At 40.9% G+C, this 12,487-nt stretch overlaps 1 protein-coding gene and 1 long non-coding RNA gene across 3 annotated transcripts in view; one reads left to right on the plus strand and one right to left on the minus strand.

The window, feature by feature from the left end:
* Nampt (nicotinamide phosphoribosyltransferase) overlaps positions 1 to 12,041 on the plus strand; it is a 35,026-nt gene extending 22,985 nt beyond the window's left edge. For both annotated transcript variants that reach the window (NM_177928.3, XM_087552469.1), the window contains 5 exon segments: positions 3,810 to 4,035; positions 5,406 to 5,525; positions 7,767 to 7,907; positions 9,107 to 9,241; positions 10,871 to 12,041. In NM_177928.3, coding sequence (NP_808789.1) covers positions 3,810 to 4,035; positions 5,406 to 5,525; positions 7,767 to 7,907; positions 9,107 to 9,241; positions 10,871 to 10,981 — 733 coding nt within the window. In that variant the 3' untranslated portion in view covers positions 10,982 to 12,041.
* The window catches only part of LOC148005188 (uncharacterized), a 32,146-nt gene continuing 25,842 nt past the window's right edge, over positions 6,184 to 12,487 (minus strand). Inside the window, exon 3 of the long non-coding RNA XR_015622986.1 lies at positions 6,184 to 8,000. This is a non-coding gene — a long non-coding RNA (uncharacterized LOC148005188). The remainder of the gene's footprint in view (positions 8,001 to 12,487) is intronic.

A 12,487-nucleotide genomic window follows, 5' to 3' on the forward strand; every position in this document is an offset into this window, starting at 1 on the left:
TCTAACTCCTCCATTCGGGACCTCATTCTCAGTCCAGTGGTTGGCTGCTAGCATCCGCCTCTGTATTTGCCAGGCTCTAGCAGAGACTCTCAGGAGACAGCTATATCAGGCTCCTGTCAGCATAATTTCTTGGCATCAGCAAGTGTCTGGGTTTAGTGTTTGTATATGGGGTGGATCCCCAGGTAGGGCAGTCTCTGGATGGCCATTTCTTCAGTCACACTTTGTCCCTGTATTTCCTCCTGTATTTTGTTTCTTTTTCTAAGAAGATCTGAAGTATCCATACTTCAGTTTTCCTTCTTGAGCTTCATGTGGTCTGTGGATTGTATCTTGGGTAATTTGAGCTTTTCAGCTGATATCCACTTATCAGTGAGTGCATACCATGTATGTTTTTGTGTGATTGGGTTACCTTACTCAGAATATTTTCTAGTTCCATCCATTTGCCTATGAATTTCATGGAGTCATTGTTTTTATAGCTGAGTAGTACTCCATTGTGTAGATGTATCACATTTTCTGTATCCATTCCTCTGTTGAAAACATCTGGGTTCTTTCCAGCTTCTGGCTATTATAAATAAGGTTGCTATGAACATAGTGGAGCATGTGTCCTTGTTATAGGTTGGAGCATCTTTTGGGTATGTGCCCAGGAGTGTATTGGTTTTATTTTAAGGAATGGCTTTTCATTTGCTACACTGCATAGGCAGGTAGATTTTTCTTCATTAAGCTGGGAATGCAGTAAGTACTGATTACTTTCCCTGCTTCTCTATGTGATCTCACCCATCTCTGCCCAGGAAACTGTCATCTTCAATTCTAGATAGAAAGCCATTTTAAGAGTCATAATTTAAAAAGAAGTTCTTGTTCTCTCGTGCTTACTTGTTTGCTCTTACTAAACTGAAGGTGTACTAGGAAATTACAGTCCAGGTTGCACCAGTCTCAGTCTCATCTAGAGTTTCCCTTTACGGGAAGTAAACGCCATCGATAGGGAGTATGTGGCTCTAGTTCTTCGCTTCCTTCACTGTAGTCGTTTGGGAGTGCTTAACGTTCTGTGTAGGTCTGGGTGTGTAATCTGAGCTTCATCACTGAGACATACTAACTCCCCAGCCTTCATGTACAAGGCAGTCTGCTTGGAGCTGCAAGAGTCAGAAAGATACAGAGCTGACCCTCTTGATAAAAATAGTACACTAGTAGCAGTCGGCTCTGTTTGCTAAGCATTTTTATTTAAAGAAGCACAATTAGAGTGTAGCAGTCTCAAACAAGTTGAAAAAGGGTCATATTTATTGGCTAGATGAAAAAAGCTTTTATAGGGACAATAATCTTGACATTATAAGGGAATAATAAAATCTGGTTAAACATTTTGAGGGTAATACTTTTTCATGTTTACTGTCTACCAAGCATTATGATAGAGTGTATGCGTGCTCTAGAGACTAAGGGCTGAAACAGGTATGTTAAAAGTAATTGAAAGTCGGGTTAGGGCTAATTTATTAAGCACCTTCATGTTGAGTGTTAACTCTGCATATCATGCATGTCTGTCTTTTTGTTTTTGAATGCAGATTCCTGTAGCTCAGGCTGGCCTTGAACTTGTTATGTCACTTGAGCTCCCAAATTTCCTGCCTCCATTTCCAAAGTGCTGTGACTATATTCAGTTCTAGCTTACTATTAATTAGACATTTTCAAAAAACAGATCCGAAGTTCTGAGCAAATGATATGTTAGAGATCGATTGTAAGTCATGTGGATAGCAGGAAAACCGGAAGCTAGGCTTTCTAGGAAGTAGCGTAGGAAACCGTCCTAAGGATGTTGGGTTTGCAGCTAGGTGGTTAAATGAATGCAAAGAAGTTGATAAACATGATACAATTGCTAAAATAGATTATTTGAATTGTGATACAGAATAGTCAGCTAACATTAAGGACACTGCTATATAAGAAGGCACCTTGAGTATGAGTGTTAGCTGATGAAAGTTATTTGTGTTTTTATTAGTCTGTACCCATGTCTTTATATTTTTAATATAGTAATCACATAGTAGGCTGTCAACTAAATAAGTTTTGAAGGAATAAGCACATGAGTATACCATGAGTCTAAAGACAAGGAGACTTTCCTAGGGCTTCTGGGCTAAATGAAAAAGACACTGTATGCATGCACAGGGTGGAAGTCTGGTGTGTTTTATGATCCTGTGTTTGACTAAAAGCCTGCTTGACTTAACAGCTGACACAGTGAGTAGCCTTAGGCAAATAATTTATCTCTCTCCTCCCAGTCCTCTATTCAACCACACAAGGAGAAGCTACCGTTTCCCAACAGAAGGCCGTTAGAATAAATGCTAACATCTAAAATAGCTCTAAAGCATTACTGCTGTTGTAAATACTTCCTTAGAGAGTTTGACTCTGGAAATAAAAAGTGACTCAGTTCCTCACCTTCTCCCCTCAGATTCTGGAAGGTGTCAGCCTAATCTGATGACTGGAGTCTGGGGAAATGCCATCATTCACAGGGCTGTAATCATAGGAGTGCTGTCCACATTCAGTCTGTAACAGAGCCAGGTTCCTGAGTAGATGAAGGAGACAGGAGAACAGCAGGGACATGAAGAAATCCCAGCTCCTCCTGAAGACTGGGACTGGCCGCGCAGCAGGCATAGCAGTCTTGTTGAGACTGGGGCAGTCGGTTTGAGCCGCATAAGCAGTGACTGTAGGAGTTGGTTCTCGCATTGTGAATCTCTCCAGGGTTGGTGATCACTGAGCCGAACTCTCTGACTTAAATGTCCTCTCTAGGACAGAAGCAGTTCTGATGAGTGGGCTTCTTATCTGTATCTTTCCTATAGCAGGCAGACACTGTGTGAAGGAGAGCCGTGATATGGCTCCTGGTTTGTAAGAAGAGCATTCATTATTACTTGTCTCGTACATACAGGCCTTTCTCCGTTTCAGTGAGTGTAGTCTTACAGTCCTCAAGTGCACATGCCAGCTACTCCTAACAGCCATGGACAGGAAAAAGGTATTTACCTTAGTTAGCCCTTTAGGATAAAAAGAAGAATAGAAAATATCAACTTCTGAGTTAAATGAATATAGTTAGGTCTGTAGTTGGCTTTCTATCCTCATCAAGGAGTGGCTGAGAAAATCAACTTAGAGGATGAACAAAATATTGTTTCCTAGTAGAAACTTTTACAATTTGTTTTCTATCTTAAATTACATTATGTTCAAACTAACTGTTAAGATTCCTGTCCCTTGATCACATACCAATAAGTAAAGAACCTATGGGTAAATTACATCGCTGCCTGTTACTGGACATTTTAAGATATAACAGGTATAGTTATTTGACTGTATATACTGTGATAAAAGATTTTGCAAGGTAAAAAAGGCAGATATGTTGTACAGTTTCAGAAATTCATAAAAACAAAACAAAACAAAACAAAACAAAAAAAAAAAAAACGAGTGCTAGAGTTGCCAAGCAAAAACGGAAGTATGTTTTCTCCCTTTTTAACATGAGATATGGAAGTGTGGAAGGCTGGCTGCACACACTTCTTTAGCTCACTGACTGAGTAGATTGAGGAATACTGAAACAAAAACCAGTTTATTGTTGGATAACTATTGATTTTAGAGCTAAGTAATAATAACTACTAAACTGAATATAATCAACGTGTAGAGGTAAAAACAAATTGGCCAAGGAGTGGTTTGGCCCAACAATTCGTTTGCTTTCTGATGTCCACTTGTTAAACTGGATCCCTTTCCCTGCAACACTGAAGATGTGGTATAGTGAGCAGGTGCTTAATGATGCTGCAGAAATGGGTCATGTGTCCACCTAAGTAAGTCTGTCTCTTCGTTTTGTCTTCTAGTACCATAACAGCGTGGGGGAAAGACCATGAAAAAGATGCTTTTGAACACATAGTAACACAGTTCTCATCAGTGCCTGTGTCTGTGGTCAGCGATAGCTATGACATCTATAACGCGTGTGAGAAAATATGGGGTGAAGACCTGAGACACCTGATAGTGTCGAGAAGTACAGAGGCACCACTGATCATCAGACCTGATTCTGGAAATCCGCTCGACACTGTCCTGAAGGTGCGTTGTCACGCACATTGTTAGGATGGCCACAGCTGCTTCACTGCTCATGTACACACACCATTCCAGGGCGCTCTGGGAAAGTCTCCCTCAGAGAGGGGCCGCAGTAGATTTGCACATGGTCACACGTGCACTGTAGAGAAAGGATGTCAAGGCTTATTTATGTATTGTCACCTAGACAGCTGAGGACTGCTTAATGCTCCTTATGTGCCTTCAGACTACTCGAGGCTTGGTCCATTTCTTAGAAGTCATTGTTACAGCTTTAAGGTAGTTAGGACAGAAGCACGTGTTCAGGGTAATAAGGAATACAGATAATTCAAACTTGCTTTTCAAGTCATGTCTGACTGGAGATAACACCACTTCTTAATAAGCAGAGGAAGGCCTTTTTGGTGCTCAGGGCCTGATTTGCCTTTTTTACAAGTTTTCATCACAGCAGGAGTTCATTGATGCCTTCTACTAGAGAACTGCTGTGTGCTGCTTTACACCAGTGTTTGCTTCAGTCTTATCAAAAAACAAACCATGTCTGTTGTAAAGGAGGAAATGACCTGCTCTGCCAAGGTTGAGAAACATGGAAATGGGGTCCTAGCATCCAGTGAGACCACTCAGCTCACTGTTCACTTGTAGGAAGTGGGAACATAGATTACAGGAGGTCTTTTTTATTCTGTAAACAGCCCCGTCTCAATACCTTGGCCTGAAGTGTTTCACTGTTGACAAACATAAAGAATAAAGAAAGCCATTCACATGGACTTTTTTCATTAGGATCTTTAAGCAGTTTATGTCAGGGAGTAGTTATTGTCTTAAGGGTTGTGTCTGACCACGTTTTCCTGAACAAGTTAAACTCTGTCGCATTTGGGCTGCTGTGCCATCTCAGCAGCAGTGTTGGACAGAGTGGCTGGAGCAATACATAGGTTAGCACTGGGAGCTGAGAGCCTTGGGCAACTACGTGTTATATACACTTTGATCCTTCTTAATGTGACGCTTGCATTTCTCTCAGCATTGTGACCAAGTGTCAGACACGTACACCGAGCAGAATAACTCCTACATTCCTCTTTAAATATGTGTCGGTTTAATATTATGGATTTTTTCTTCTTGAATCTGGTCATTTGAAAGATGTAAAGGAAAGCAAGCATGTTTGGTGGGACTTCGAGGACATAAATTAACTGAACTAGGAGAGAGCACACCTGTTTCTAATATGGTTAAAAGGTATTGGAAACAAACTTTTTATAATTTTATATGTGGTTTAAGACTAAGTAATTGAATTTTTTACTTCTCAAAATTGTTTAACAAGGAAAAATTCTTTTTTAGGTCGGGGAGCAACCAGTAGCGTGCCCCAGTTTTAGTTACTTATGGCATGTGATTGTCTCACACAGGTCTTAGATATATTAGGCAAGAAGTTCCCTGTCTCTGAGAACTCCAAAGGCTACAAGTTGCTGCCACCTTACCTTAGAGTCATTCAAGGGGACGGAGTGGATATCAATACTCTACAGGAGGTAGGTCTCAATAAGAGAGTTCACATTCCTGAGACAGCTCTTTTGTATTCATAAACAGCCCATTAAGATTTAAATGCAATTGTGAGTCTTATTTAAAGTATTTATGATGGTAAGTACTTTTGGTGTAGTACTTAGTTTAGAAATAATAGTAGCTTAAAATGCTGAAACGGCAGCCAAAGCATTTCTCCAGGCCTCACTTGCTACCTTCTGACAGGATTCTGAACAGGAAGAAAGGCAGGCTTAGGTTTGAAGAGCCCAGAGTGTGTATGAGAATTGGTGCTCATTGGTAGAATGACAGAACCCAGCTAGGTTCACTTGGGAACAGAGTCCCAAGGAGGGATTATCAGATCAGGTTGATGTATGAGCTGGTGGGGTGGTATTTTGATCACATTGAGGTGCGAAGACCCACCCATTGCGAGCAATTCCGTGGGTCCTGTGCGGAATTGCAACTTTGATATAAATGCTAAGAACATACATAAATACCTAACATGTGAAAAGCGTGTACACACTGGAGCCAAACTCGTGTGAATGATATTAACATAACTAAATCCTAAGGGCTCCTGAGCCGGCCTAATAGTAAATAAATATGTATGGAAGGTCTGTGTGAAATACGAAAATGGGCTATGAAATAAGAGTAATAATTTTCCCATTTACTTACCCTTTGATTTTTTTTTTCCTTCTGGTTTCTTTGTGGGTGTATTTTGACTTTTTATAACTTTGAGTGGAGAAACTTTAGCTGGCATACGGTGATGTGAAATTAAGCTCTCCTTTTCAGGACTGTACACAGGGTGGTGAGTGAAGCCATTTACTCTCCTCCTGCCTCTGTAGAAAACAGTCTTCCCCCTTTTCTCTTGTACTTGCATTTCTTTTGTATTGAAATTCACTTCTTTCACGGTCATCTCAGTGAAAACTCTGTGTTTCGGGGCCTTGGATACCTTTGGGTTTAGGGGTGGGGGGAGTAGGGTAGAATTTGTGACCACCACAGCTTACAGTAACTCAGGAGACAAGAAGCAAGTTCAGTTCAATACAACTCAGGAGTTGTTGATTCAGAGTCTGACTCTGAGTATTTTAGGCCTTATTTAAATACAACACAATTTGGGGGAATTTTTTCTGGTGATACTAACTCAATCTTGTGTGTACAATAAAGCTTAAGACTCTGTAAAGCACCTGTGACCTCTTCCATAAAGATGGGATCTGTAGATTTTCCTCAGTGCTGTAGATTGTTGAGTTTATACCAGTTTGGGGAAGGATCCAGTGTGATCTTAGCCCTTCAGGAAGTGCAGAGGTCGCTAGGCTATGAACCACTTCTGCTCCCAGCCTTCTGGGCAGAAATCAGCGGATGTACTCGCTCCCTTGAAGAGACAGCCCTGTGTGCTTACGTGCCTGGTTCCCTTACTGCTTATCTGTGAGCAGGAGGATCTCCATGCCTTCCACAGCATGCAGTAATCAATAGACATAGACCAAACTTGTATAAAAGCTAAAGGAATCACCACTTTAGTAAAATAAACTGTTTGTTTTCCCGTAAGAATTAAGGTAAAATCACAAAAAAAAAAAAATAGATGGTTGAAATTTTAAAAATGATTGCGCTTCTTGGTGTTTTGTTAGTAACACGTAATGCTATGTGGTATTTCCATTCCTTTTACAATGTTGAAAATCAAGAGAAAAGATCAGTTTGAGCCTTAGTATGTTCAGAGAACCTGTGAGTGATATGTGTGGAAACTTTCGTAATTGATACACATATCAAGGCTGTAACGGGAGCACCAGGCAGGGGAGATGACATGACCATTGTCACTAGCAGGTATTATATACTCCTGCCAGCTACACATCCGTTACCTGTGGCTTCTGATGGTCACACATAGTGACACAGTGCACTGACTCATCTGTGATGATTACAAATCCCTAGTGTGTGGTAATTTGGGGCAAATATTTTAGCCTTGTTTACGGCATTGGGCAGTGATTTTTGAGGTGGCCAGGAAAGAGAGCTTACAAATCCTTAAGTGTTAGGCCTCTTCACTCTCGCATCCCAACCACAGTGGCTACTGCAAGTGAAATCCCTCCTTCTACTCACCCATGTTAACCTGCTTTTCTCATCTTGAGTGGGACTTTAGAAAGAAAACATGTTCTATTTATCTGCCTAGGCCTGTAAGTTTTAAGTATTGAATGATACAAAACAGCTGTAGTAGTTTCAGAATATTATCCTTTGAAAATAACCTTCCATCATCTTTGTTTTTGATCTTGTAGATTGTCGAGGGAATGAAACAGAAAAAGTGGAGTATTGAGAATGTCTCCTTTGGTTCTGGTGGCGCTTTGCTACAGAAGTTAACCAGAGACCTCTTGAATTGCTCCTTCAAGTGCAGCTATGTTGTAACCAATGGCCTTGGGGTAGGTTTTCTTCTCCTTTCTTGCATGTGTCTAGGAAGAGCACGTGAGTGCCGAAGTCAGAGGGCAGTGCGCTGCTGGGCTCTCACTACCTATCTTAGAAACAGAAGAAAAGTGTCAGCTAGTATCAAGAGATAGACATAGGAGCCAATAAACTGAACCATTTCAAGGAAAGGGTGTTCAGTGTATTGTGCGTGCCTTTGTATGAAGAAGTTCCTTCTATTTGGCTAAGATTAAGATGGTCAGCTCACCTGGCCATGACATACTAAGATGACCAAGTATGTCCCTGTCAAGACCCTGTTCCGAGGGTCATGTTTAGTGGCCGCAGTGTAGCAGGGCAGCCTCCTCTTTCATCCTTCTTTGCCTGAGTGAGGAGTCTGTAGAGTGGGGGTTAGGGAAAGTAAGAGCCCTGAGGAACAGAGCAGAATCCATGGCTCAGCAGACAAAGGCTCTTCCTCCCATACAAGTTCAATTCCCAGACCCCACCTAGAGGTGGAGGAGAAAACCAGCTCCAGAGTTGTGCTCTGACCACCTTTACCCATGTAAACAGTAATTATAAATAAACCCTGAAGAGGCCCTGTGTGCTGTGTCCACCTTCGTTTGGAGCGTCCTGTCTTCCTTCTTGCTCTTCCACTGCTGGTGTACATTGCCTCATTCATGTTAGGCCAGCACCTGCCCTCTGAGCCTCTTACTGGGATAAAGGTAAGAAGTAATGAAGGAGGAAGGTTATACAACAAGAGTGTCTTTGTCTTAAACACCCTAGTTCTCTCTAGTTTGTAAACATGTTTGTTAGGTAAGGGCAACTCCATCAGTTTCTCTGAATTGTACTATAAAAGACAGCGAGGATTTGGGTTTCCCCAGCATGACTCTTGAAGGAGACAGGCTGATAAGTTGTTTCTCACAGCCAGTTGCAGACTGACGTGGTTACACATTCAACACTACAGACTTAAAACTTGTATATAGTACACTTTTTTTTTTTCCGGAGCTGGGGACCGAACCCAGGGCCTTGCTCTTCCTAGGCAAGCGCTCTACCACTGAGCTAAATCCCCAACCCCTATAGTACACTTTAAAACCAAAAAGCACTTGTCTAGCCAGTGTTCCAACCTAAGGCCTTAAGTGTGCAGTATTGAGCTGTATACATGTCTTTAGAGATACTCAGTGGGAGAAGATTGATCGTTTTTCTCTTAACTTGGGTTTCTCAGGTTAATGTCTTTAAGGACCCAGTTGCTGATCCCAACAAAAGGTCGAAAAAGGGCCGGCTGTCTTTACATAGGACACCAGCAGGGACCTTTGTCACCCTTGAAGAAGGAAAAGGAGACCTTGAAGAATATGGCCATGTGAGTATTGGTTTACTGGGGTTTGTAAACCAGTGAGCTGGCTTTACGAATTAAGATACGAATTAAGAAAAGGGATTTTTGTGTAATTCTTTCAAACTGTTTCAGAGTTTTTCCCCCAGTGACCAGCATGATAGTGATGGCCTTTAACAGACTTCTGTGTATTTGATCTTAATCTTACTGTCAGCAGTGACTAAATTCTGGAGAAGCAAAGAATACTATTAGATGTTGCTTTTGGACTTCACATAACTATCTGTATTACAGTAAAACATTGTAATTTCATAATAGACAAACTAGCCAAATTCCAGACATTTTGAAGGAAAGTGTTTCTTTAGAACTTAGTAATAACTACTTCAGAAGGTTTTCTTTCGTCTTAACTGATTCTCAGGGACTGAGAGAGAGAGAGAGAGAGAGAGAGAGAGAGAGAGAGAGAGAGAGCGCTCGAATTGTCTTAGCATCATAGAAATGGAGTGGGTCACTCAGATTACACAACTGAGCTTTCTGATTCTGGGTAACCCCGCTGGGAAGAGCATGCAGTGTGTGCTGTCGTAGGCCATGTGATCGGTTTTCAGCATAGGTACACTTCATTGATCTCTAAGCCAATAGATGGGAGGAAGGGCTTCAGTTTGAGAGGAAAAACTCATAAGTACACATTTACTGCTAATATGATGCTTTAATACTGTGCAAATCTGACTGCTTACAACAGTTACTTTTATTTCATTCTGTCTTTTAAGATTTGGGGCTGGGATAAAATAATCCTCCTATGAAGACCATGTGAACTGGTATACAGGCTTTTAGAATTAAATCTCTTTGTGTAACCCACCAGCAGTTCTTCATTTCCCAAAGCAGTTGGAGCTACCAAGGCTCTGCTGTACTGGGTCATCTCAAATGAAGCAAAGCCAGTTGAGACTGAGGAAGCAGTGATTGACAGTGTCCAGTCACAAGCTTGACCTCGCCTCTGTGCTCGGCTACACGTTTGGTTAACACATAGACCCAGGATTTTCCGGTAGTTTATGTTGAAACTTAGAAAAGAAAATGCTACATCTAGAACACTAATTCGGAGCACACAAGATGCCAGCTAACATCGTGTGTACTATAAGAAAATTAAGATGAATTAAAGTGGAATTTTCCTATAGAAGCTAGACTGTACAGGGCCTTAGGGAAGTGAGTCCTCCTCCTCTGTTGATAGTTGCCTGTGACTGCAGTTACAGTCTTTATGTGACTCGGGCACTATAAAGGAGACCAAAATCAATACCTGTGTTTCTGTTTTGGGTTGGGTTTTTAGATTTTATCCGTTTTTAAGGCCAAACTGTAATGGCTAATAATTTATTAAACTTCAGATTGACAGGTGTAAGCAATAGTGAGGCTCTTGGCCAGGCCCCGAGTAATAGTTACCAGGACTCTTGCAGTTCTCCCAGCAAACGTGTTTGTTTCCTCAGCAGTAGAAAAGATCAGGCATCTGGTGTTTTGCTTCTCTTTAAGCAAACCAGTGTAAGAGTGTTTATTACAATGTCACTGTATAAGCTGACACCCTGACAGCTTTGTGTATTTGACCTCTTAAGTAAGTTGGTCAAAGCATGATTCGAATATTTAGTAGATGGTCTTTTTAATAACAGAATTTACATCCTGCAGGATCTTCTCCATACGGTTTTCAAGAATGGGAAGGTGACAAAAAGCTACTCGTTTGACGAAGTCAGAAAGAATGCACAGCTGAACATGGAGCAGGATGTGGCGCCTCACTAGGCTTTGTGTGAGTGGGTGGTTGTGTGTGCAGTGTGTGTGCATACGTGCGCGCATGTGTGCGCCTGTGCGTGTGTACTAACAGTCATTGTACAGATGTGTGGGTTTGTTTATGATACACTGCAGCCAGGTTATTTGTTGGTTTATGGACATACTGCCCTTTTTATTTTTCCCAGTGTTTAGATGATCTCAAATTAGAAAACACTTATAACCATGTGCAAGATTAATGCTAAGTAAGCTTCTTAGGGCCTTTGCTAATAGATAGTAACTCAATCCGGTGTTGATCTTTTCACAAGTAACAGAACCAAGAAACTTTTCTATATAACTACAATCACATAAAACAGATTTGCATAAATTACCATGCCTGCTTTATGTTTATATTTAACTTGTATTTTTGTACAAACGAGATTGTGTAAGATATATTTAAAGTTTCCGTGATTTAACAGTCTGTTTCCAACTTTTCATGATTTTTATGAGCACAGACTTTCAAGAAAATACTTGAAATAAATTACATTGCCTTTTGTCCATTAATCAGCAAATAAAACATGGCCTTAACAGAGTTGTTTGTGTTGTTGTACATTTGGAAATTATGTCAGGACATATACCCAACAGAATTACTAACATCACTGCCCTTGTAGAATATGCAGTAATCATTGTCCACTGAAGAGAATCATGGTTCTTCCGCGATGTTTAGGCATTGTACAGTTCTGTAGCCTGGTCATTGTATTGTACCAGTGATGCCAAATCCCGAAGGCCTGTTCTGCGATTTTATATGTCGGATATTGCCTGTGGCTCTAATATGCACCTCAAGATTTTAAGAAGATAATGTTTTTAGAGAGAATTTCTGCTTCCACTATAGAATATATACATAAATGTAAAATATTAAAAGTGGAAGCAGTGTATTTTAAAGTAATTACACTTCTGAATTTATTTTTCATATTCTATAGTTGGTATGACTTAAATGAACTGCTGGAGTGGGTAGTGAGTGTACTTATTTTAAATGTTTTGATTCTGTTATATTTTCATTAAGTTTTTTAAAAATTAAATTGGATATTAAACTGTACGGACATCATTTATTAATTTTAGATTGAACTCTCGGTAACTAAAGCAAGTTCTCAATGTTGTCTTCCCCAGTGGAGAGCATGATTCTGAGAGGAGGAATCTTTCTCAGTGCAGAGACTTAGCTAAAGCACTCGTCCTCAGGGTGCTTATACTGATTTACTGCTAGGTCCCGAGTCAGCCATTGCACTCAGCAAGACACAAGTCTCTGAGGTGACTCCTTGGTCACTTGTAGGTGACACTACACAGTTCTAAGCCAGGGTTGGCCAGCCTCTCCTGCAGGCCGACTTCACACTGCTTCTTCATTTTTAGTTACACACTGTCTAAGGCTGCTTCTCACTTCAGTGGCAGAAATTGAGTAGTTGCAATAGAGACTGAATAGTCCTCAGAGCCTGGAATGTTCACGAAACACAGTCAGAGAGCTCACTAGCCTGTGTTCTAAGAGAAGGA

This window comes from Rattus norvegicus, chromosome 6 (assembly GCF_021556685.1).
Source record: "Rattus norvegicus strain SHRSP/BbbUtx chromosome 6, alternate assembly SHRSP_T2T, whole genome shotgun sequence".
Lineage (NCBI taxonomy): Eukaryota > Metazoa > Chordata > Mammalia > Rodentia > Muridae > Rattus > Rattus norvegicus.